Source organism: Strigops habroptila, chromosome 18 (genome assembly GCF_004027225.2).
Source record: "Strigops habroptila isolate Jane chromosome 18, bStrHab1.2.pri, whole genome shotgun sequence".
NCBI lineage: Eukaryota > Metazoa > Chordata > Aves > Psittaciformes > Psittacidae > Strigops > Strigops habroptila.
In genome coordinates this window covers 3,732,353-3,757,663 of record NC_044294.2, presented here as the reverse complement: position 1 = coordinate 3,757,663, position 25,311 = coordinate 3,732,353, and the positions used below count along the sequence as shown (strand labels likewise).

Genomic DNA, 25,311 nt, shown 5'->3' with positions numbered 1-25,311 from the left:
TGACTCCTGGCTCCCTCCTCCCTTTCTCAAGCCTCCCAAGTGGGGTGTGCTCTGCATGCCCCAGCCCTTAGCACTGTAGCAAGAAGACAGTGATGAGGGATGCTGCTCATGTGCTTGGAATTTTCCTCATTTCCAGTTTCAGTTGTTGTACTGCGCTTTTTGGTGGGCCCTTCGGTGAGTCTGGTCATTGGGGAAGGCTAGAAAACACACCCACACTTACTGCCTCAGTGACGATGCATCCACAAGATGAGTGTGTGTCTCCAGTGGGGATCTGCTTGCTTTGGTTATTTCTGGACAATGACATTTTCCTTTCACTCTGCATGCACTGAATTGTGCAATCACATCATGGCCTCATCAGCTCGGACCCTTCTCTTAAGAACCTCTTGATTTCTTTTCTAATTTGGCTGTAGGCTATCATCGGTTATAAACCAGTGTGACATAGTGTGTGACTATTGCATTCTCCTGCATTGACTCATGAGCTGAGATTCCAGAGCAGTGACCCCCTTGCTGCTTGCTGGAGCAGCCCATGGTGACTCGGCTTCAGTGCTTCAGGATGTGAAAGCTCCTACACAGGTCTGGGCAGGTTGTGCAAATGTGAGTCAATGTGCCTGGATTAATCTGACCCTGAGAGCCGGACCTGTTACAGCAGATGATGCCCACAGGCCACACGAGCAAAGCCTTTTGTGTGTGTATGAACGTGATGGTGAACCGAAGGGCAGCAACAAGGGGGTTTGGGACTGGGGTGTAGGTGAGCAGTGTAAGCAGTGTGTGCGTTCTGCATCGCTGCAGCTCGAACACTTGATCTTATTGCTACAGCCATCCCAAAAATGATGGTGTCACCTGGGCCATGGCTGTTCTCACTCACATGTGAGAGAAAAAAACCTGAATTTCTATGGATCCTGTGTTTCCAATGCCTTCTAACTCCTCCTGGGTGTCCTGTCCAGCTTCTTCAAAGAAAGTAACTTACTATGAAGCTCATGAAGGAATTAATTCTGCTCCTTGTCCTTGAGCTCAGACATGCTTCTGACCGGAGGGTAAGTAGGAGATGATCTTACATAAAAGGCTCCCTGCACATTTTAGGCACATTACTTGAGGGGCTTGAACTGAGTGTTCCCTGATGGGACTGCAGCCTTCATAAACATTTATAGATGGGAAATGTCTTGCTGAGGATGAATGTGCTGAAGGGGAGCTTCGCTGGGGCTCACCTGCAGGAAGATATCAATCAGTCTGCATTTCCCCCAAGTCCACAGTGGGACTTCATCTTGCACCAACCCGGGGAGTTAGCTCTAGGGAACCACTGTATTTCTGATACCCAGGCTCTGTGGTTCTGCTAATTGCTCTGTGGTTTTGCTAATAGTTGATAGTTTAAGTTTGGGGTGTTTGGGTTGGTTTTCTTTTTATGGGAAAGGTTTGGAAGCTAAACCAGCATCTCCTGCTTGACCCAGTGCTGTGTCATTAGACGTCCTGGAGCGTTGCTACTGCTTAATAAGGATTCCCTGGGGCTTTTCACACTGAATGCCATGGCTCTGCTTTGTGGGAAATGAGGTAATTCCTGAGATGGGGAGCTCTGTGCTTTAGGAGCGCAGGAACTGCAGGCACGTGGGTAGCAGAAATGCTGCAGGCTGATTCCTGCTCTGGGGAAGTGCCCAACGGGCTGTGTAGGAACTCAAAAAGCAAAGAACATCATTTTCTGATACAGGTTTATAATGAATTTTGACTTAAAATAATAAGCAGTATACACAACATACAAGTGAGTTGTACAGAGACGCTGCTCTATCTGTTGTCTCCAGAACCTACCAGTGAGTTCACAGGTTGCTTTGCTCTCTCTAGCCCTCTGGGTCTGCCAGCGCCTGGGGCTGGCCCTTGCCTCTGCGCAATCCTTCAGGATTCAGTTTCAACCCACAGCTCCACTCGTCACCTTCGCCGAGGAGATGGGGAGAAGCCTCGTGCAGAGTTTGCTGGTGCTCAGCAGGGTGCTCTGCGCAAGGGATCACAGAACTGTCTTACGGATTCATAACACCCTTCCTCTGGCCTTGCCGAAAAGTACAAGAAAATGCTTTCTGCAAGAGCGGATTATTCTGCACTAGTGGTTGTTTGCTGGTGAAGCTTTACTGCAACAGAAGTTCTCTGGGGCGGTGCATGTGTCCTCAGCCATCACATCCCGACCGTCAGTCCTCCATATCTGTATCGGCTGCACCGTCCCTTTGCAGAGAGCGCAACTGGCAACGGCAGTTTCACAGTTTAAGCAGGGATTGCAGACTCCTCCTAGGTAGGGGATTAGTTTTGCTGAGCAAACAGAAGGGTCCACAGCACCTCCTGGGAAATGTAGTCGTCTCTTTAGTGCTTTGCAGAATTAATTAAATAAAAGCCATGCAGTTGAACTACAGCTCCCAGAACGTCCTGGCCCTCAGGGCACAGGGGTTTAAAAAACAGGAAGGGGAGGTGGTGGTGGGTTCTTCCCTCTGTGCTCCATCTCCTCAGGTCTGGTCCAACCACTCGGCCCGTTTGGGTGCCTTACACGTGTGCACGTCCACAGTGTCCTCACACTCCTTGCAGCGCACAGCGCAGCACCAGTGGAACTTGCACTCGCACTTGGTGATGCGCGTGACGCGCGTGGTGTCGTACCCGCGCCCGCAGCACATCACCTCGCAGCCGTCCGTCCCGCGGGACATCTTGTTGCACACGCGGCCGGCCGTGCCCAGCGAGCCTGGAGGAGGGAGAGAGCGGGTCAGGGTGTTTCTTCTCCTCATTCGAATGATGCTTCCACCCCTGCCCTGCAGTTAGCGGTGGTGGGATTGGGTATCATAGAACCACAGAATGGTTTGGGTTGGAAGGGACCTTAAGATCATCCAGTTCCAACCCCCTGCCATGGGCAGGGACACCTTCCACTAGAGCAGGTTTCTCCAAGCCTTGTCCAACCTGGCCTAGAACACTGCTGGAGATGGGGCACTTACCACTTCTTTGGGCAACCTCTATCTACCATCTGCACCACAGACCTTGGCTACAACTGCCTTAGCAGTGGTAAGTTCTCACTGTTCCTGCCACAGCATGTGCTGAAGCATGGTCCCACAGTATGACCCCAAAGGCTGGGCACAGGCTGCAGGGAAGAGGTTGTTGACCCTGTGCTTGCTTTGCTTTAAGGGTTGCAGCATGGGGAGGCAGCCCAGCCAGGGATGAAGCTTTGGTGAGTCTCTGCATGGCCCCTTCCCCACGGCTGCTGCTGGAGCCTGCACTGCTGCTGCCCAGAGTGAGAGCTGAGGGGATGGGCTCTGTGCAGCCCCTCTGTACTCCGTATGCCCCCCGAGCCAGGCTCTGCAGCAGGCAAAGCCGGAGATGCTCCTCAGCCCGGGCTAAGGGCTCACTGGGAGCACGTGCTGCCTTCCCTGCCGAGCCCCCACAGCCGCTGTGAACCCCTGACCTGGGGATACTCCAGGCTGGGAAATCACTGATCATCCCTGCAGGAGCAGAGCAGCCCTGTGGCTGCCCTCCCTGCTCATCCCTCAGGCTGTGTTCAGGGGAAGAGCCAGAAGCCTGCTGTGTGAAACAGGTTCTTTATTGCCTCTTTAAGGAGAGCTTCGCTCTGCAGGAGGAAGGCTCTGAGGAAACGCTGTGCTACGTTCATTACAAGAAGCCTCATCAGTTTGGATCTTTAGTGGAAAGCCTAGGGATTTTGGACAAATCCAGTCCTGTCTGTGCAGGGACCCAATGCTCCAGTGAGTACTGACACCCACTGAGGGCCTGGGTGACCCTCCACAGCACAAACCCCACCAGGGTCTGGGGCTTGGTGGGGGAGCCGACATCCCAAAGCAGCCCTGCCAGGCTGGGCAGGAGGGGAGGAAGAGCAGATTTTGGGCCACAACTGGAGCTTTGGCTTTTACCTGCTGACTTGTCCATCACGCAGTAATCAGGTGAGTTCTCAAAGTACACCAGATCTGTTTTTGTGGGCTTCCTGAAGTTCTTGTTGGCCACGGTGAAGCCAGTGCCGTCCTGGTTCATGGTCACCTGGATGGCCCCGTTGTATTTCTTCCTTAGGTAATCCCCTGTCTTTCGAAAATCTGACATTGCCAGCCAACAAGTCCTTAGTGTGCAGGAGCCACTCACCCCGTGGCATTTGCACTCCAGCTTCAGGAAGCGCTTCACGGCCTGTGGGAAGAGGGATGCTGTGAGGAGCGGTGGTCACCCTGGGTGTCACACATCATGCCTGTGTCTGCTTGTCCCTGGTGCAGCTTACGAGCCCTCACCTGTGCAAGATGGGGCCCCTAACCAGGGAAGGGTGCTGCATAAGGAGGCTGGAGCAACTTTGCTCTGGAGACAGGCCGAGAGAACTGGGCTTATTCAGCCTGGAGAAGAGAAGGTTTCAGGGAGACCTTAGAGCAGCTCCAGTGCCTAAAGGGGCTACAAGAAACCTGGAGAGGGGATTCGGACAAGGGCCTGTAGGGACAGGACAACGGGAATGGCTTTAACCTGCCAGAGGGGAGATTGAGATGAGCTCTGAGGCAGAAGCTCTTCCCTGTGAGGGTGCTGAGGCGCTGGCACAGGGTGCCCAGAGAAGCTGTGGCTGCCCCATCCCTGGCAGTGTTCAAGGCCAGGTTGGACACAGGGGCTTGGAGCAACCTGCTCTAGTGGAAGGTGTCCCTGCCCGTGGCAGGGGGTTGGAACTGGATGAGCTTTAAGGTCCCTTCCAACACAAACCAGTCTGGGATTCCCACAGTCATGGATGCCAGCATCAGCAAGGACATGTGCTGAGGGCACAGGTAAGCAGGGTCCTGCCACCCTCATGGGGCTGTTCCCTGCACAGACCATGCACGGGCAGCATCCTGCCTCTGTCTGCAGTGGTACCTGCCCTCCCTAGACACCCAGGGCCCCACTCCTGCGCCCAAGCTGCTCCCACTCACCATCCTCCCGCAGCGGTTGTTGTGCAGGTTCATCAGTGCCCGGGCATCCTTCACTTTCTTCTCCTTGGCATCCACAAAGGCTTTGGCAAACCGGATCCCGTAGTTGATGTTGTCGCTGCAGCCGCCCCAGTCGAACTCCCCGCGCTCGTCCTTGGAGCGGCCCCTCTTGAGCGGGTCGCAGCTGCAGGCCTTCAGGTCCCCCTGGCTGCACGCCCGCGTGATGGCATAGACCACTCCAGCCGAGGAGATGGCGTAGACGAAGGCTGCCTCCCTGCTGCCTGCCATGGGGAGAGGAACAAGGATGAGCAGGGAGTCTGCCAGGCTGTGCCGAGGAGCACAGCACCGTGCGGTGGCACCGCTGCAGCTGGGTGAGAGCACCCCACAGACAGGTAAGACAAGTCCAGGGATCTCTGCTGGCCACAAAGTCCAGCCTCAGCTTCCCTGGCACCTTTCAGCCTAAGGGAAAGCTGCACCAGGGGAGGTTTAGACTGGAGATAGGAATGATTCCTTCCCCAAAGGATGGTCAGGCATTAGAACAGGCTGCCCAGGGCAGTGGTGTAGTCACCATCCCTGGAAGTGTTCACACACTATGTAGACGAGGCCCTCAGTGCCATGGGTTAGTGGTGGCCTTGGCAGTGCTGGGGAACAATTGGACTTGATCACCTTAAAGGTCTTTTCCAACCTGGTTGATTCTATGATTCCAAGGGGAATTTCATGTAGAGCCTCAGGGCTCTGCAGCTCGGGATGCCGGGCTGCTCTCAGGGCTGCCTGACTCGTCCCCATCGCTGACCTGAATCTCAGGGGCACTGTGGGTGCCTGTTGGTGCTGTGACCAGCCAGGACCCTTCAGCCAAGGCCCTTCCAGGGCGATGTGGAGCACGGGAGCTGGTGCCGGCTCCGGCTGGGCTCGGCTTGTCCCGCGTGGCACAGCTTGCTGCCTGCTATTGTATGTCTCTGGTTTGAGTTCGCAGCTGGTTTTATAATGCTGTAAAAGAAGCTGCAAATCAAAACCATGTTCATCTTCATTCTGAGAGCCTTTGAAAGCAACTTCAAAGGCAACAGAGCTCTCTTTGGGCCTCGCAGGATGGGGCTGTGGCAAGGAGCTTTCATCATTCCCCATCCTTTGCCAGGAGAGGACACGAGCAAAAGTAAAGGGTAAAGGTGCAGTCACAGGGATGGAGAGGCTGAGACAAGGCAGGCTGCAGCATGGTGGGATGAATGCTGCATCCCGGTGCTTACAGCCCCTTCCCTCCCCCCAGCTCCTTTCTGGGGGTCTCCCTTGCAAGCTCTGCTGCTTGTTCACCCCAGAGGGATCTGCCCCATCCCCCTGCAGTTGGGAGCAGCCCCCCGCTCCCACTCCCTCTGTGGGGCTCACATGTCCTCCATATGAGCCCCTCCTGGTGAGTGGAAAGGCTCTTCCCAATTGCTTTGATTCAGAGGCTGCATGGCTGGATGTGCCCCGGCACGTCACGGGGTGCAGCAGCATCTGTCCTGCAATGCTGGGTTCACTCTGGATCCCGGGGCTGCCAGAGCCCACGATGCTGCTCCTGCTCTGGAACCACCTCTGTCCCTGTCCCCTTCACACCTCTTCTCTTTGCTCCTTGGGGACATCCCTGCCTGTGCTGTACCCGACCCTCACCTGGAGCAGAAGGTCCCTCCCAGCAGGGTCTGTGCGCAGCCGCTCGCGCCCTGTGGCCGTGGTCCTCCACCTCGGAGCCCGAAGCGAGGACTGGAGCCGCGGCTCTGCCATGCAAGGGAACAGCCAGTTCCCACGTGAACTGCTGAGTCCTGGCCAACCCTGCTCTCCAAATATTTATATATCCCATTACTGTTTACATACGAGCCTGTTCTCCAGAGGTGTCTCCTCCTTCCCCCTTCTCTCCCAGTGCTCCCCCTGCTCCATCTCATCTGGTGCAGCTATTCCAAATGCAGTGCTCTGCTCCCATTACGGCTTGATTAATTTACAGGGAAAGGCAAAGCTCTCCTAAGGGAGTAATCCAAGCCACTGGGCAAGGCAGCCCAGCGAGAGGAGAGACTCTCCCAGGGAGACAAGGCAGAGGGGAGGGGATAGGGCAGCACCTACTTCGCAGCATGACCCGTCCGAAGACGGTGTGATCCCGGTCCAGGGTGCTGCAGTTCCAGCGGTGGTGCCGGAACTGGTGCTGGCACTCCCGGATCCATTCCTTGGCTCCCTCCCCGACCGACTGCATGATGTCGGGATACCTCTGGCACAGCTGCCTCTGCTTGTTCACCAGCCCCGGGATGTTATCGCAGATCACCCTCGCACCCAGCGCCCCGATGTACCTGCAGGAGAGAATGGAGCCACGTTACCATGCTGCACAAACAGGAGGAAGCTGCAGGGCTCTGCCTCCCTGGGTCTTCTCCCTGCTGTGGAGGGGTTGATATCGAAGCCCACCTTTCCCTCTTTATAGCTGCGTCACAGCTGCTCTGGGCTCTGCTGAGGGCATCCCTCCTTGCAGCATTCCCTTGGTGTGGATGAGATGCAGAGCCCTCCCTGCCTGCATCCCTGTACCTGCGTGGCTGCCCAAGGAGACCTGCCCAGCGCTGTGGTTCAGACAGGCAGGATACAGGGACAGGGCACTGCTGAGCCATCACAGCCACTTGGCTTTGGTCTTTGGGTTCAACAAAATACTCCTGAGCTGCACCAGCCCTGGGTGGGTGAAGCTTTGCTCTGTGTGCACATGGCTATGGCAGGGAGCAGGGGTCCTGCAGAGCCCATCTCCCCTGGGAGACAGCCAGCTCTGGGTGCTGCGAGTTGTGGTGCTTGTGCCCCTGCAAGCCTGGGTTCTGTGAGCTCCTGGGGCAGCAGCAGAGGAACTTGCTGATGTGCAAAACCTCGCTCCCACCCTCTCCCCTGCATCCCAGCCCGGCCCTGCTGAGCGCAGCAGGATGGAGCCCAGCGCAGCCTCTGCACGCTGGCTGGGGCACACTGGGGGGTCCGTGGCACAGGCACCCGCATGATGCTCAGCTGGGAGAGGAGGAGCAGGCTTCACCTCCTGTTGCTGTAGTCCTGGATCACACCGCTATTCACAGAATCACAGAATCCCTGGTCGGAAAGAAACTCCAAGATCATCTGGTCCAATCTTTTCTAGGCAAAGCATGACCTAGCCTAGATGTCCCAGCACCCTGTCCAGCCGAATCTTAACAGTGTCCAGTGCTGGGAAATCCACCACTTCCCTGAGGAGATTATTCCAATGGCTGGTTGTTCTCACTGGGAAAAAATTTCTTCTTGTCCAGTCGGGATCTCCCCAGGAGTGACTTGTGCCCATAACCCCTCATCTTTTCCATGGGACTCCTTGTCAAAAAGGAGTCTCCATCTTCTTTGTAGCCACCCTTTAAATACTGGAACACAGCAACAAGGTCACTCCTGAGCCTTCTCTAGGCTGAACAAGCCCAGCCCTCTCAGACACCCCTGCACCCTGCATGCATCCTTGTACCCTGCCTGCATCCTTGTACCCTGCATGCATCCCTGTACCCTGCACGGTGCCTGCATCCTGGTCCCCTCCCTGCAGCACTGGGAGAGGGCGGGAGCTTGGAGCAGAAAGACAATGTGCAAACAACAGTCTGGTAGAGCCTGGCTGAGCCCCACGGGCAGCATTCCACAGACACAGGGAGGGACCCTGAGCCTTGCACCAGCCTGGACAATGGTGGCAACATGGAATTTTCCATCCCGGGCAGCCCCTGCCTGCGCCACCCGCTCATCCCAGCCAGGCAGTGGCATTGCGTGCCGGAGGATGAGCTTTGCCATGGAGCACGGAGCTGTGGTTCTGGCTGGAAGGGATGAGGTTTGGGTGGGATTCACATTTTTCACCCACCCCCCTAGACTGGAAGCAAGAACCTTCTTTTAATAATAATAAAAGGCCATAAGCTTGGGCAATATTTCATTGTCTCTCTCTAGTGATGTTCTATCACTTTCATCAGCCCCAGAGAGAGCTCCAGGCTCAGGGAAGCCCTGGGAGCACAGAACGCAGTGGGATCTGTTCCCTTTTCAAACATATTTTGTTTAAATGCTGGCAGAGGCACAAGGTCATCTCAGGCTGGAGCCGAGGATAATAAACCCGGCTCCCCATGGCTTTGTAAGCCCCAACTTTGAGGGCTGGTGAGCATTATTTTGCTCGTCAGCCTTTCATCCTGCAGCAGGGGGAGAAGGGAAGCGGCAGAAGCTCTTTAGGGAAGAAAAGCCAACAGTAGCAATGCTGCCTATGGGTGCTTAATTGCCTCGCTTATGCTGTGCTGCAGGAGCTGCCGGTGCTTCCCGCAGGGAGCAGGACAAGAACAGCATCCCATCAGCTGGATGATGGCAATGGCCAGCGGTCTCGTGTAGGGCTGCCAAGATCCTGCAGGGAAGCGTGCCCGGGTACCTTGGTCCTGAATTCGTTCTGCCCAGCCCGGCCACTCCCAGCAAGGATGGGGACGGCTGAGGTGTCCCTGCCTGTGCTGCCAAAAGCTGGGACAAGGCTGCTGGGAGGCAGCGGTGCTGCAGGATGGAGGTTACAGCAGTAGCTAAAGCTCCCCTTCACTGGAGGAGAGAGATGCTGGGAAAGCTAGAGAAGGTGGAGCTGCCTCCACAAGAGGAAAGCCACAAGATCATGCACCAACTACACCACCCCTTGGGAGACCAAGATCAAGGAGAACTCTCCAGACAAGATAAACACCAGGCCCTCCCTTTGCACGCTGAGCTAATTACTTCTTGTTAATTCTCCTGCCAAATACTCAGATCAGAGCAAACATTATCAGCAGGAGAAAGTGGAAGGAGACAGGGCGAAGGACACCGACCGCCAAGGGAGCACTGGTGCCTGCATCTCCCTTTGCTTGTGGCTGCCAACAAGCAGCATATCTGCTGTGATACCTACATGCACCCACTGGAGCTGATCCTGAAACCCACCCCCCGATGGCTGTGGCATTGGAAAGTGGCATGGCACCTTCCCCTCTTGGAAAGGCTGTGGTTACCTCAGCGGGGCTGAGATCTTCCATTTCGTGAGAAATGCTCCAGTTGGGTTCAACTCCTGTGAAATGGAGTGAGACGGGGAACATCAGAGAATTCTGCCAAGCAGAATGTTGGGAGGGAAAAAACCCAAACATTTGTTTTGGAGTGATTAAAGCATCCCTTCTGATTGTATTCCTAAAAACCTGTGACACTTGAAAAACACTGGAAGAGGACTGACAATGGATGTTCTGAGCAGCCCCCGGCTGCCTTATCAGAACTTCATTTTTAACAAATGAAGTTGTGCTGGAAGTGGCAAATTCCTGTGAAATGCTGCACTCTTGGGGAATCTACATTTTCACTGCAGGGAAAAAAGAACCCTCAAGGCCTGAGCTAAGAAGATTCTGTGAGAGGGAACCACTTCTGATGCTGAAGGCTGCTCGGGCCTGGATTTGGCATGGTCAGAAGGAGAAAGGCTGCGAGAGCCTGCAGCGAGGAGGAGCTGGGAGGGAGGCAGCTGGTAATTAAGTGCATGTGGGGATAACGATCCCCCACCCTGTCAAATGGGGTTCCATGGGATGCTGCCTCCTGTGAGGTCCTGGTGTAGTAAAGCCCTTGCCTCGCCAAGCATAGAGCTGTTTGCTCAGCTCGGGACAGGGCTGGCACCAGTCCCTCTGGCAGCTTCTGGCTGCGTGATGCTACACCATTTACTTCTTGCAAATCAGCATCAACCACCAGCTTGTATTTCCTATTTTCTCCAGTTCAGCCATCAGGAGATGGTGTGATGCACGGGAATTCTCTGCTACCGCATGTGGCACTGACCTCCCTTCCCTGTTCCCTGCGAGGAGCGGCTTGTGCACAGCAGAGACTCCACGGTAGAAAGGCAAGTGCTTCCAGAGGCTGGAGATGAAGCATTCCTTGCTCCCTGCTAACCTTCCTTCTCTCTGCAAGCAATCTGCCACACGGATGCAGCCCCTGGTGCAGCTGAAGCAAGCTTCTCGCTGGTCACCCCGCTGCACTGGGGGAACAGGAGACAACCGTCACGTGTTGGCTCCCAGTTGTTGTTCTTGTTGAGAGTCTGCTGACTTCGACTCTTGTAAACAAGGAGAAACCCAAATTGCTCCTAAGATAAACATGCAAATCAGAGGCAGACGCATCTATTTACTTGGCGGCGTGCATTTTGTGCTAACCCCCTTCCACGGCGTGCCTCCGTGCTGAATGTGTCCTGCTCCCGTGCTTCCCATGGGAGCCTGACCAGCTCTGGGGAGACCTTGGAGCAGCCTTCCAATACCTAAAGGGGCTACAAGAAACCTGGAGAGGGGCTTTGGACAAGGGCCTGTAGGAACAGAACAAGGGGGAATGGCTTTAACCTGCCAGAGAGGAGATTGAGATGAGCTCTGAGGCAGAAGCTCTTCCCTGTGAGGGTGCTGAGGCGCTGGCACAGGGTGCCCAGAGAAGCTGTGGCTGCCCCATCCCTGGCAGTGTTCAAGGCCAGGTTGGACACAGGGGCTTGGAGCAACCTGCTCTAGTGGAAGGTGTCCCTGCCCGTGGCAGGGGGTTGGAACTGGATGAGCTTTAAGGTCCCTTCCAACCCAAACCATCCTAGGTTTCTATGATTCTATGACTTGCAGACTCCTCCGAGCGCAACCAGGGTCTAAGGCACTTCAGCAACAGGCAGATGGTAACTTCTACTGCTGAGCTGTTGGCAGTAATTGTGGTTAATTGTTAAAACTGTCCTGGCAGACCCAGTGGTTTGTGGCTCTCTAGTCGCCAAGAGGCAATGGCAGTGAAGCCCCATGTGCTCCCAGCTCCAGCCATCACCAGCCACACATGCAGTGCTGTTTCTCCAGGGAGTCAGTAAATCAGCCCAACAGAGGCAAAGCTTTGTATCCCTGCAGTGTTCCTGGCTGCTGCTTGCTTTCCATACGGTTGGGACAAGCATTGCAGGGAAATAGCAGCACTTGCAGGGCTGTGGTGGTTGTGGTGGCTGGGTAAAGCTCTGTGGTTCCTCCTGGTGCCTCGTTGCATGGTATTGGCCTTTGCCAATGTGTCAGTGTGGGTTACAGGCTTCTCCAGACCAGCTGCCTTGGCTGCCCCCTGCATTATAGAATCACAGATGAGTTTGGGTTGGAAGGGACCTTAAAGCTCATGATCAGTAAACCAGATGTATCATATGTTAATGCAGAGAGTTCATCAGTGGCAGGATAACAGCTCTTCTTCCTGTGGCTTCTCTCTTCCAGATGATCCAAAACCATTTGACACCTGTTTGTAACTCCTTCTTTGGCTCAGAGCAGGGCAGGAACAGCAGCATTGAGAGGGATGCAGTGCCTGGGGGGCAGGAGATGCTCTGGCCAGACACAGCACCATGAACCATGTCAGCGTGATGGCTTTGAAATCATTGACAGGTGCTCCTCCAACCAAAGCCTTGGTGCAGGAAGCAGACTCAGCTCTGACATCCCATCTAATGGGTTTTCAGCTTGAGAATTTGCTTTCCATACTTATCATAGAATCACAAAATGGTCTCACCAACCTCACAGGGAAGAACTTCTGCCTAAGATCTCATCTCAATCTCCCTCTGGCAGGTTAAAACCATTCCCCCTTGTTCTGTTCCTACAGGCCCTTGTCCAAAGCCCCTCTCCAGGTTTCCTGGAGCCCCTTTAGGCACTGGAGCTGCTCTAAGGTCTCCCCTTCAGGAGCCTTCTCTTCTCCAGGCTGCCCCAGCCCAGCTCTCTCAGCCTGGCTCCAGAGCAGAGCTGCTCCAGCCCTCGCAGCAGCTCCGTGGCCTCCTCTGGACTCACTCCAACAGCTCCACATCCCTCTTGTGCTGTTGCCCCAGAGCTGGATCAGGACTGCAGGGGGCTCTCACCAGAGATACTGGTACTGCCTCTCCTCAAGTGCAGGGTTTTCAGCTTGGGTAAGGCAATCTGCACAGCTTACATCACTGGTACCAGCCACATCAGCTGCTCCTGGGGGTTCCAAAAAGGCTCTTTTCTTACTGGCATTAAAGAGATGCCGGCAGCCTCGCGCTGCGTGCAGAGCAGCACTCAGGGGCTCTGACCTTGACCAAGCCACGTTTAAGCAACAAAGAAAACCAAAACAAAGAGCAAGCAAGCATGAAAAGCACAAGGTGTTGTTCCTGGCTGTGTTAAGCATGCCTGTCAACTCGGCGTCCTCCGATTGCTGCTGACTGCCTGTTACACGCAGCTCTCCCACCTAATATGACTTGGCCAAATAACCTCAGCGCCATTTGGAAGAAATGCTGAGCTCAACTCCCTCCACAGCTCCAGTCTGTGCCACCAGACACCCATGAGTTGAGCTGTAACTGGGGCTTGGTCCCGGCTCGGGACGTTCCCCTTGGCACTGGTTCTGCTCTTGCCCCTGAGCGTGCTGTGCCATGGTCAATGGCGAATGCAGGAGCCCCAGTCCCCATCTCCTCGGGCAGGAGATGCTCAGCCTCCCGCACCATCCATCCCACGGGCTGGGGCCAAGAGCTTGCTTTGCACAGAGACTCATCTCTGCTGACATCTGCTCCAAGAGCTCTGCCCTGGATATTGAGGTGAGAGCGTGGTCTGGCTTCTTGGTGGTGTCAGAGGCTGCTGGAGTCCTCCCCATGAGAAAACTGATCCACCTCCCCATTATAACCACTTTGATAGTCCTGAAGGATCAACTTGGGAGCCAGACTATCTTTTCTTCCGTTCTCTTCCCATCCCATTGAGTCAGCACGAAATCTGTATTTTGGTGGGAGGCTGGAAAGCCCTAGACAGTTATTGGAGACACGTCATCCAGATAGGATCAAATCCAACATCCCTGCCTCTGTGCCTGATAAAGAGCAAATTCCAACGTGCCTGGCAGCATTCACCTCCTCAAGTTCTTTGCATACTTCCCAAGGATGCTGCACTTTCCTTCCTCTGCTCTCCCTGGCTGTGGGCAGACAATTTATAGCCAACTGCAAAGCACTGTGGGTTGCAAGGTGCTGTAGACATTTGAGATATTATTTTATTATTATAAACCCTGAGTATTTTATTAAGCCCCACTGGGAACAGGGCCATCCTGGCCTGCTGGAGTTGTTAACGCCTTGAAATGATTAATAGTCCTAATTTCCTCACTTAGAGCCACTATTCTGTATGTTGAGAGTGTTAGTCTCACTTGAGTAATTTGTAATATCATAATGCTGAGCCACTACCAGTGCTATTCAAGGGACATAGTTTTCATTTTCTGCACCTTGATCATTTGTGTACCACCCTTTTCCCAGTTGCCTCTGGTTGCTTGTCGCAGTCCCCTCTCTGTGGTCCTCCTGCTCCCGTGAGCAGTCAGTGGGATGTGGGTTTTGTGGGAAGGGAAACGGGCCGGGGAGCTGGACCCAGCGGAGCTCCCTGCCCCACTGTCCCCGTGGCTCATGCGGGAGGGTTTGCTGCTGGCATCTTGTATCAAGGATGAGCTGGAAATCGAGGTCTGTTCTGCTTGCTGCAGTGTAAAGGTGAGATATGGTGTGTGCAGAATAGATATGGAGCGAGCAGCAAAGGCCCTGAGGGCTTGGGGTGCTGCAGAGCCAGAGGAGGGAGCTTACAAAAGCCCAGGGAGAAAAGGACTCTGGTGCCTCCTGCAGTAGTGGCCAAACTCTCGCTCAGTGCTGGGTGAAACCTGTCCCTTGAGGGTGATGTATGAATACAACACAAACTGCTCATCAAAAATATGCTTCATCCTTAAGTATCAATTTGTTTTCTCCCCAAATCTCAAAGCACTTTGCTAAGAGGGGGGGAGGTAAGACAGTCTCTGGTGGTGAAGTAGGATGGACAATTCTTCTCTAGTCTGCCGCACCTCTTGTGTGTTAGGTGCGAGCTGCTCAGAGCATGTTTCTACAGGACCTATCCCAGCACAGATCTCCTGGTGGGCTGCAGGCACTGCCCAAATTGGTTTTAGGGATAGTAAAAGCTAATGAGTTTGGAGAAGTAGAAGGATGTTTTGTTCTGCATTGCTTTGCAAGAAAGATTCCCTATAGGTGAAAGTGACCCTAATGACAAATGAACTAAGAAACACAGTTGGGATTATTCTAATGGTGCAGAGTGACTGAGAGAACCCATCTGTTCAATACAGCCCAACCAGGAACACCAGGGCTGCTGCAGAGGCCACAGGGTTCATTCCCCATCAGTCTGACATCACTTTAAAACTGATTTTTCAAAGTGTGGCTGCGCGGGCAGCCGGAGCTGTGGAGCGCCGCGGGATAAAGACTTCCTGGTCACTGACCTCCTGCTTTTATTGCCATGCAAAATGCTCTGCAACAATAAACGTACAGCCAGTGTGAGCCCTCTGCAGATCCTTTATGCTCTGAGTGCTCCATGTCATCTCACCATTGAGATGTCACCTTGCCTGTGACAGCACCAGGGCTGGATGACGAGCTGCTCTGCAGTGGGGACACTGGTGGAGGAGGGAATGGTTCATCCATGACATGGGATGGCATCACGAGCTCCAGAAAACAGTCCTTCCAGCCACTTCATGAGCTGCTAGACTCTAGTGAAGTGCTCCTGGTGCTGCTGGGGGTCTGCCCTGCCGGGCCTGGCACGGAGGGAGGCAGTGACCCCAGAAGGGTTACATGGCTGTGGAGCTCCTCCGTGCAGCTGTCTTTCCCTTGGCTTAATTTCAAACATTCCTATTGATGCTATTTCCCCTCCCACACACCTCGGTGTGGTGCCTGTTTAAATGAGCCCCTGTATCCTATACCCACACATATGGGCGGCTCGATTTTTCCATCACTCTCTGTGCCCATCTGTGGCCCCTGGACCAGGACCCACCACTGGTGCCATGAATGAAAAACATGGCAAAACTCAGAGAGAAATGGTTGCAGGAGCACTGCTCCTTCCTACCAATCATGGTGGGAACGTCTCCTTTTCCACCTGCAATGCGGGTGTCCTCACCAAGCCCTCGGGAAGAGCTGGATGCCAGCTCTGAGGGTTGCTCTAGCACAGGGAGCATGATGGGCATGCCTGCTTCATGCTCTGCCCTTGGTGTGTTTTCCCTGCCCATGAAACCTCCATCCCTGGCCAAGGAAGGGAGCTGGAGCATGGTGGCTGCCTAAATCTGAACCAGAGCATCCCTAAGAGTGATGAGACAGACACCAAGCACCAGGGTGCAGCGGAAGCCCCACAACCTGTCGATGCCTTTAGGAGCCCCACGTGGCTGCCAGGCTCCTGCACACTCCCCAGCCCGCACCCAAGATTGTGCTATCCTTCCTTCCCCAGATTTGTTTTATCTCTTTAGGAGCCTGATGCCTCCCATCTGCTCCAATGCCAGATGAAATTAAATATTTGTAGTTTCCAAGGGCTGTGGTTAGCAATAAACAAGTTAGCTAACAAGGATTTGGTGTGCTGGGGGGTTCATGTGGGCTTGCAGGCAAGTGGGTACGTGTGAGGGTGGGTGCAGGGGGTGTGCATGTGGCTTTGTGTACATTTTTCTTTAACCAAACCATCAATTGCAAATGGCTTTCCACACCAGAGCAGCTAGCAGGGCTCTCAACAGCGAGTAAGCTCTACTTAGTTATTTACACCGCATTTGTTTATTGCACAGTTTATATTTATAAGCAACATTTGTCTAATCTTCCAAAATCTTTCAGAAGGAATTTCAGAGGCCACTTTTGGGGCCCGATGGCCTCTCGCAGTGCACAGGGCACAGCCCTGCCCGGGGAGAGCTGCTGTCCCCTGGCCCTCACTGTTCTCCCTACCCGAGTGCACTCAAGTGTAAACGGGATTTAGGGATTTTCCCCGTTGCATTCCTTCTTAATTTCGGTCTGTGTTTCAGTGGTATTTTGTTGCTTAGGAACACTTTATAGTTTGGGAGCATTTCTGCACGGATGCTGCTCCTGGCCATCACGGTGGCCTCAGAGCCCAGGCGGTGCCGCCGGCCACAGCCGCACCAGCCCGAGCCCGTCCCTTCTCCCTGGCAAACGTTGCTCTCACCACTACGTGCTCCACACACACACACACGCACCCAGGGACACTTCTTCAAGCGCCAAATTTCCCCAATTCCTGGTGGTTTTGGGAGGCGGCGTGGGCCGGGCCTGACGTCACCCAAAATTAATAATTTGCAGTTGTTTAGAAGAAACATTTGGTTGATATTTCCTTCCCATGTCCTGCCACCAGAACGGACCCAGGGCTGGGTTTTTTTCCTGTTAATCTACTTTAAAAGTTGACTCTGAAAATGAGAAGCATTTCCTCTATTTCCACAAGTTTATTGTGTGTGAATCCCTAGAAGAATTTGGCAACAATAATAAAAATAAGGAGCGATGATGCACCACCAAATGTATTTACTGTAATATCAGTAGTGCTGAAGATGTGCTTGAAAACCTGTGTAAATCACGGAATGACTTCTTCCCAAACCACAGCTGCTCAAAACCATTTTCAGTAAAACACAGTTTCATCTAAACATGGTATTTTATCAGCACTGACAGGTCCAGCAAAACCACCCGTTTTAATATGAAGGAATTTCAATTAGGAATGTTCTGATCTACAGAAGAGAAAGTACGATCAAAAATGGGAACTTTGAGTTTAATATATTAGCTTTCTATTTTTTGTTTTGTATTGTTTTAAAAGTCATATATTTAAGACCTTTGGGATCAATTTTGCTTGCTGAAAACGTTCCAACGACTCGTGCCCCACATGGGGCTCCAGCCCCAGCCACCCCAAGGGCTGTCCCCACTCTTGTCCTGTCCTCTCTCAGAGGAGAAGCTGCCAGCCAGGGAGCCAGTCTGCAAGCTGAGACCACAAACTGCTGCGGGAGCTAAATCCAGCTTTCTCCAAATAAGCCACAGCTACCGAGGCTTAAAATGTGGCTGGTTTTTCCCCGGCTTGTTGGGAAGAGACGTGTGCTTGGAATTAGGGCTAACACTGCAGTGGAGTCACTGTGGGGAGAAGTGGGGTACAACAGCAAAGAAAATAGGTGTTTTTCATGCTCCTCCTAACGAAAGAATTTACACCCTTCAGGCAGCATCAAAGTGTCTCCAGAACTGCCCAGCTTTGGGCAGATGATGCTACAACTACTCGATACCTTGTCTTTTTGACCATCTTCACTCCATTAACCCCCTCCTCAGTTCTATTGAGCCTCCCTTCCCCCGATAATAATGATATTGGGGTAATGCTTGATAATGGAGAGAAATTATCCAACTTCTCTGCTGCTCTATGAGTCTTCCTTCCTTGGCTCTCAGCACATCAGCAGCATCCCCTTCCCTGCAGACACCATCATGCCTTCGCCTGCTCCGACGCGTGGGGCAGATGCGGCTGGCAGCCAGGCCAGCACTTGTATCAACCCGATGCTCCCCGACCATGACTCATTTTCTTGCCCAGCTATTCCAGTTCCCCATGCATCATCAGGCTGCAGAGCTCCTCCTGACATAGCCGGGAGCAGCACTGGTCTTGCTGGTTTGCATTGTGTGCCCCCCAAAGCCTGTGCTACCCTCAGGAAGTTGCTCCCCATGGAATCCACCTTTTGTGCCTGGCTGCAACCCGCTGCCCGAGCATGTTCCCTGGGCTCCTGGCTCCCTCCCAGCCCCACAGCTTTCCCCTTTGCCTTCCTCACCCTTGGATCGCTCTCCAGGGATGCCAGCCGGGCCATGACTGCCACACGCCCAGACGTGCTCTCAAGCACTAGGAATACTTGGGTTATCGGCACGGCTACTAAGTGCTCCCGGGCCCTTGCAACGTGTTCCACGGTAGTTGAGGCATTCCAGAAACCACTTCTCTTTCAGCAGCAGATGGGTTGAATTTGATTAAGTTCTGCCTCATCCACTACAATGTGCTAATGATGATGAGATTGGCGTGAAAAACAGTGTTTTCCACAAGATTAGAGAGGACTTTTTAGGGTGGGGAACGCTGAGAACTTTCCTGCAGCAAACTGTTTTTCCCTATAGTGTTACTGAACTGCTGAAGCAGCACGGGGTTGCTCGGAAAACTTCACAGCCCTTGTTTTCCTAATTACTCTCATTCTGCATCCATGAATTTTCATTGTTACAAGAATCGGGACGGGAGGAGAGTAGTTTCTAGAAGACTGGTATTTTCTGTAGCATCATTTCTGTCTGTTATAGAACCTCATGTTACCCAAACGAGGGAGAACGGCAACTTCCCAGCTTAAGAGAAGCTGCAATACGAGTGTGCAGGGCAACACCACAGCCCGTGGGGACCCGGACTCCGTAGCGCAATGGGTGAACCAGCGCAGGGCTGCTCGCCGCTTCCCAGGTCTACACCGTAGCCAGGGCTAATCCCGCTCTCCGCCGCTGCCCGGGCAAGGCTTTCAGGGGATCCCGGCTCCAGGGGCTCCGCTCCCCGGCAGATGAGACGGGAGCCGAGGTGGGGGGTCCCAGGACAAGTGCCGGCCCCGGGGGCAAACGAGGGCGTGGGAGCACGGCGGTGGCTGCGGTGGAATACGGCAGGTTGGAGGCGATTCCCCCTCCGCCGCTCCGGCCGCCGCCCGCCGCGCTTCCCCCGGAGTCGCGCAGGTGGAGCCAAGGGGAGCCCCGAGCCCGTTCTGCCGCAGAGCTCCAGCCGGGGCCGGGGCCGGGGCCCGCGATGCACCCGGCGATGCGGGGGGAGCCCGGGAGCCCGCACAGCCCCAGCCGGTCCCCGCCGCTCCCGCTGTCCCGCGCGGGTCTCCCACGGCCGCACGTCGGGCGCTGAGCTCCGGCACAACGGGGCTCGCTGCGCTGCCTCGGCTCCCGGCCGGGCATCCCATCTCCATCCCTTTCTCCATCCCTATTCCCATCCCCTTCCCGCAGCCGCTGCCCGCACAGCTCCCGCCGGCCGCAGTCCCGGGACCGTCGGGGCGGGGACCCGTCGCGGGGACTCACCACCACGAGGAGTCGGCGCGGGGCGTCAGGGCGAGCAGGAGGAGTACGAGAGGGAGGCAAAGCCGCGGGGCCGCGCCCGCTGTCCGAGGGAAGGCTCCGCACTCCTCACGCCCGGGGGCCAAGGCAATCCCAGGAGACGCTTCCAGGCGGTTTGGGCTGCGCATATCTCTCCGGGGCGGGGTCCAGAAGGAGAAATGACCGGGGAGGGGGGTCCTGCCCGCGCTTCCCTCGGGGGCACTGCCCGTCACGGCCCCGCGGCGCGGCGGCCGGCTCCGCGCTGCTGAGCGAGCCCCGGCTGGGCCCCCGCTCCCAGGCGCATGCTGCTGCGCGGGGGGCGGCGGGGCCGGGACGGGCCGGGAGGCGGCGGGGAAGAAGAGGGGGGGTGCTCCCCGCGGGGGCTCCGGGCGCTCAGCGGGGCCGGCGTCCCCCAAGCGGTGCGGGACGGGTGGCAGGGCCGGGCCGGGCCATGGAGGTCCTTGAGCTGCGGGTGAGGACGCTCTGGGGATGGGAGCGCAGGGGCCGCGGCCAAATATTGACAGCGCCCGCCGTGCTCCGGGCTCTCATTGGGCAGAGTCAGAGGCGCGGAGCCGCCGCTCCGGCCGGACCGACCCCCGCCTCCCCAAGGGCACGTCGGACAGCCCCCTCCGGGCTCCTGCCCACCGCCGGCGGGGCTGCCCCCGCCGCCGCGCACCGGGGCCGCTCCCACCGGCGCACCCGCACCCGCGGGGACGCAGCGAGCAACCGCCGGTCACGACCGCCCCGTCGGGCTCCGCCCGGGGCAGGGGCCAGCGGCGCAGCGGGATGCCCGGGGCTGGGGCCGGGCCGGTTCCTCCAGCGCTCGCCCCGCCAGGTGTCACTGCTGGGTGGGAAACCGCGCTCCGACCACTCGCCGCCGGTCCCGGTGCGGGCAGCGCGGGCAGCCGGTGCCTCCGGTGCTAGTGGCCGCGCGGATCGCGGGGCAGCCCCGCAGCTGCACGGGGACCTGCGGGGGGACAGGGGACACGGTGGCTGTTCTCAGGACACCTCAGCACTCCCTGGGGAGATGATGTCCCCAGCGAGAGTCACTGCCTGTCTCCTCTGGTACAGCACCAGCAGCGCTCCTTCGTGCCAGTTTGGTGGGAGCTCTTCCACCTCTGCTGTGGCTGCGGGACAGGGAGAGCTGGTGGATGGGCCGATGGCTCTCAGCTCTCCTTCCTTCATCGCCCTGAAACTGTTGGCTGGCAGCTGGTGAAGACCAACCTTACCTGCGAGCTCTCTCTTCCCCATGTGGTCCCTGGCTCTCTGGTCTTCCCACAGCCTGGAGGTGAGCAGGCATTAGGCTGCAACGGGTAACCTCTCATTGCTGGCATTTCCCACTATGCCTAATTATTTACTGGGATTGTAAAGCTCATTATCCACCAAAGTCCTTTTGCCAGAGCCCTCAGCTGCCCTCTCCCCTCCACCCGCCTCAGCTCATTCTGCTCTTTCCTTCCCATTCCTGTTGTTGCAGATCAGAGAGCAACTTCACCAGCCTGAGAGAAACGGGGACTTGAAGCTCACACTCGGTTACAATCCAATTATACTTTGGAAAGCGGCAGTGACAGAAAGCTGGTGCTAGTAGGGTGCTGTCCTTTTGTCTGAGAGCCCAAACGGAATATTGTGTTACAGCTTATTCATACAGCGATTGCACTGAAAAGGATGATATTTATAGACATGTGTGGAAGGCTGAGATTTTGTTTAGAAGACCCATCATAGCAGAGAGTGAGCTGGGTCTCTGCTGTGGCCATTGCATGGGCTTTTCTCTGCTACTGGGTTGCTTTCATTCAAAGAGAGGGGACTGAGTTCTCCATACCCTGCTCTGATGGGACAGGAAGGGGCAGAGGTGACAAGTGCCACATGCCTCTGGGTGTGCAGGTCTTGGCTGTGCCATATGTGGGCAGGAGACCTCTGGGTTGGGCTGTAGCTGGCTTCAGGATGAGGGCAAGAGGCAGCGGTGCAGGCAGTGGTACAGGCAGCAGTGCCAGCTCTGTGAAGGGAGGGCAGTGGGTGCCTGCAAGGGATGTCGGAGCTGAATTTCGGTGTTGAAGTGGCACGCTTGGACCAAGTTTCACAGAGCTTTGCACTCAGTGTGCTGTATTTCTCTGTCAACCTGGTGACATATTTTGATGCTCTTCCACAAGACTTGACTGGCAGCCCATGGACTGTCCCCTGGACTTGTGTGGGTTTATGTCAGGCTCTCCCTTGCCTGCCTGCATTGATCAGGAGGGAGGCCTGGGCAGACTTCGCTCCTCCAACTGCAGCTCAGCAGGGCAGAGACCCACGTTTGATCTTCCATTCAAATTAGCAGTGCTTGGGGTGTCTGGGTGCCTCATCCACATGAGCTGCGGTGGGTAAATAAACAAGGCTCTGCTTTCAAAGGCTTTCACGATTCATTAACTTCAAAGGAACGAGCTCTCTATTTTCTTAGCAGGTTGGTCACTCGGGAGACTCACTCTGGGTGCTGGAAGCTGGGACCGGTGTTACACCTTGCGCAGCATGGAGCAGAGAGACAACCTATGGTTGGTGTCACCCCTGGGGAGGAAAGCAGGGTAAGGAAATGTGCAAGTAAGGATGATCTGTGGCGTTCCCTGCCCAAAAGAGCTGTGCCATAGGTGGCATCCAGCGTTAAGCATGCTTTGGCGAGCATTGGGCAGGGTTTACAGGGCAGGGATGCATACCAGAACCACAGCTGCTCTGTGGGAGTCTCCCCATCTTTTCACAGAGGTGAAGGCAGCGTGGTCTTGTCTGCCCTTGCTCTCTTCCCATGGGAGAGGGAGCTCTGCCCTGCAGTGAGCAGAGATCACTCTGGCAGTGCGGAGCGGGGAGGTTGTTCTCCCTCCCAGCTGTCTCCTGCCGCAGTGCTGGATTCTTGCTTTGATTGTGCAGGCGCAGGTGCTGGGTGGACATGGCAGAGGCATTGCTGCTCCTCCAAACACCCATGCTGGGCACAGCTCGGAAGCTAACCTTTCATGTGGCAGCCCCAGGAATAACTCGGAGCCTTGCATAATCACAGCTGCCTGGAACCCCAAGGGGAAAAATCACTGTCCCGGGATAACCCTCAGTGCCTGCTGACCTCAGGGGAAACCTATTTTTTGAGGCAACAAAGCCCCAGTGTAAACATATTTATTGGGGATTTATTTTGGGATGGATAGTGTGGCCCAAACAATCTCCTGAGCTTGTGTAAAGAGGGACCACAGAGGGGCTCTGTGCTGGCAGGGTAAGTGCAATGGGCACGGTTCTCGCTGTGCTCACCTCCTCTCTTGTGGCCTGGGCACTGCAGGGACACGGTGCTGGCCATTGTCACAGTGACACCAGTGGAGCCCCAAGCAACAACCATGCTCATGGCAGGGTGTCCTGCTCCATGCTCCATGCTGGGGGGTCTGCTGCTGGTGGAGCTAGCCCCAGGCTCCTGCACCATCCAGTTTGTGCCAAGGAGGATGCTCAAGGAGCAGAAGTTCCAGGCTGGCTGGAGGCAGGTAAGAGGTCCTTGCTGGGGATGACTGGGACACATTGGTCAGGAGACCAATGCAGTTCCAAACCCCTGCCACGGGCAGGGACACTTTCCGCTAGATCAGGTTGCTCCAAGCCCCTGTGTCCAACCTGGCCTTGAACACTGCCAGGGATGGGGCAGCCACAGCTTCTCTGGGCACCCTGTGCCAGCACCTCAGCACCCTCCCAGGGAAGAACTTCTGCCTCAGAGCTCATCCCAATCTCCCCTCTGGCAGGTTAAAGCCATTCCCCCTTGTCCTGTCCCTACAGGCCCTTGTGAAAAGTCCTTCTGCAGGCTCCCAGTAGGCAACTCCAGCGGCTGAGCAGTCCCTGGTTAGCCCCTGGCTATCTCTCCAAGGTCTGAGATGCTAAGAATACATTTGGATAGCTACAAATAACCAGAACGATGAATTGACCCTTCATAACAACCTCCACCACCATAGAAACAGGAGCCAAACAAACAGGCACGAGCCAGCCCTTTCAGGAGAGCGCTGACATGTGCTTTGTTAGTCTATCCCCTGGTTCCCCTGTTAATTGCTTTGTTCCTTCTCAGATTAATTGATGAATTGCTGTGTGGACATGCAATGCCTGGCTGTGCAGCCACGTGGTGCTGGTAACCCTTTGGCCTCTGTTGATGTCTGGGCACACACAATGCGGGATCAGTCTCTCCTCCTGTGCATGCCCAGCCAGAGGTGGGAAGAGCCAGTTTCCCATCACAAGACCCATCCTGCACCATGGCATCAGCGTGGACCTGGCTCCATCCCTTCCTTCCCTGTCTGCCAGCCTGATGGGCTCCTCTTGGCTGCTGAAATGTAGCTTGGGATGCACAGGCGACCAGGTTCAGATTGATTGCCGCAAATCCAGCTGCGTTACTCATAAAAGTCACCAAAGGCCAGAAATGGTGCAATAACACCTAAAACTGGCCGTGCTGCACCAAGCAGCCCCGGTTTCCATCATCCTCCAGAGGCGTCTGTGTAGTGTGTGTGCAGCGGGGAGAGCATGCCGGGAGAAACCAGCCATAAATCCTGCCGGGCTCCGGCTTCTCCCTCGCACGGCTGCGGCCGCCCCGGTGCTGTCTGGCAGGCGCGAGCCCCGGCTGTCATCGGCACATCAGGCGGGGCTGGAGTTTGACAGGCCTGTGGAAAAACACAGGGTGACATCGCACAGAGATACCGGCCACTGATGGATCTCCAAGGTCAGCAGCTGCTTTATTTATAACCAGGCTTTGAGAGTTCGAGGTGGGTTTTAACGGGAGCAGAGCCTGTCCCGCATCCCTGGAACAGCCACCTTCCATGGGGACACCTCCACCTCCTCCCCACACTGCTGGAGCAGCTGGAAAAGGGCTCAGGAATGCCCAAGCCAAGCCTAAACCAGGGCAGGAGCACGAGAGCTCAGCTGGAAGGGCCAGTACGGCTGCGGCACTGCTGTGTCTTGTCTGGGTTTCCAGCTGTTTTCTTTGCTCCTGGAGTTTTTCCTCACCTTCCCTATCAGGGGCACTTCAGCTCCCCCAAACACCCAGCACGTCAAAATTGAAATGTTTTGTGAAATTCTGTCAAGCTTTGGGGAAAGAGAAGGTGGTCCCCAGGGCACTAAAAGTTCTATTCCTTCATTTTCAAAACAACCTTTTCCATTTCCAGTGACTTTTTGTCCTGTGGTTGTTCACATTTTCAATGCAAAACAAAATTACAGTTAAAGTAATATATTTAGAGTTTATCAGTTGAAGCATTTCAAGCCATCCATTTCTCGAGCTTTTCTTTTACAGATAACCTGGAATGCTTTGGGGTGGGTGATTCTGAATTGGAACAGAAACAGGTCTCAAAATGTTTTGCAAAGGCAGAACTTCATCTCTGTTGCCAAGTGGTAAGTGGCCAAGGCGGGGGGGGGGGGAACCCTATCATGTCTATCTCTAGCATTGTTTCTAAATGGAGAATTTTTCCTGTGATTAATAAATATGGGGAAATAGGGCCAACTCCTGTGCACACATTGACCGCAAAGCTTGTACAAACATGCTGGTTGGGCTTTGGCTGGAATGACCAGGCTTAATTAGTTCCCTCGTATCTGGGGATGTGGGTTGTCGCTGTCAGCGCAAGGAAGGATTTATGTTTCCTTTTCCTTTGGAATATGATTGGTGTCTAA

The 25,311-nt window shown here is 55.1% G+C and overlaps 1 protein-coding gene across 1 annotated transcript; it reads right to left on the bottom strand.

Annotated features, from left to right (window-relative positions):
* Nucleotides 1-1,685: 1,685 nt before the first annotated feature.
* Nucleotides 1,686-19,973, bottom strand: WNT2B (Wnt family member 2B). Its single transcript, XM_030473557.1, has 5 exons — nucleotides 19,669-19,973; nucleotides 6,978-7,198; nucleotides 4,896-5,173; nucleotides 3,879-4,143; nucleotides 1,686-2,707 (listed from the first exon to the last, which is right to left on the bottom strand). The coding sequence occupies exons 1-5, from the start codon at nucleotides 19,830-19,832 to the stop codon at nucleotides 2,478-2,480; spliced, it is 1,158 nt and encodes a 385-aa protein (XP_030329417.1). The 5' UTR covers nucleotides 19,833-19,973; the 3' UTR covers nucleotides 1,686-2,477.
* Nucleotides 19,974-25,311: the final 5,338 nt, after the last annotated feature.

Excerpts from the sequence above, each read along its gene's own strand:
- WNT2B (XM_030473557.1), bottom strand. The coding sequence starts at position 19,832 with ATGCGCAGCCCAAACCGCCTGGAAGCGTCTCCTGGGATTGCCTTGGCC. Across the intron at positions 4,144-4,895 it reads ACAACCGCTGCGGGAGGATG|GCCGTGAAGCGCTTCCTGAA; the intron begins GTGAGTGGGAGC and ends CTCTTCCCACAG. Across the intron at positions 2,708-3,878 it reads CGTGATGGACAAGTCAGCAG|GCTCGCTGGGCACGGCCGGC; the intron begins GTAAAAGCCAAA and ends TCCCTCCTCCAG.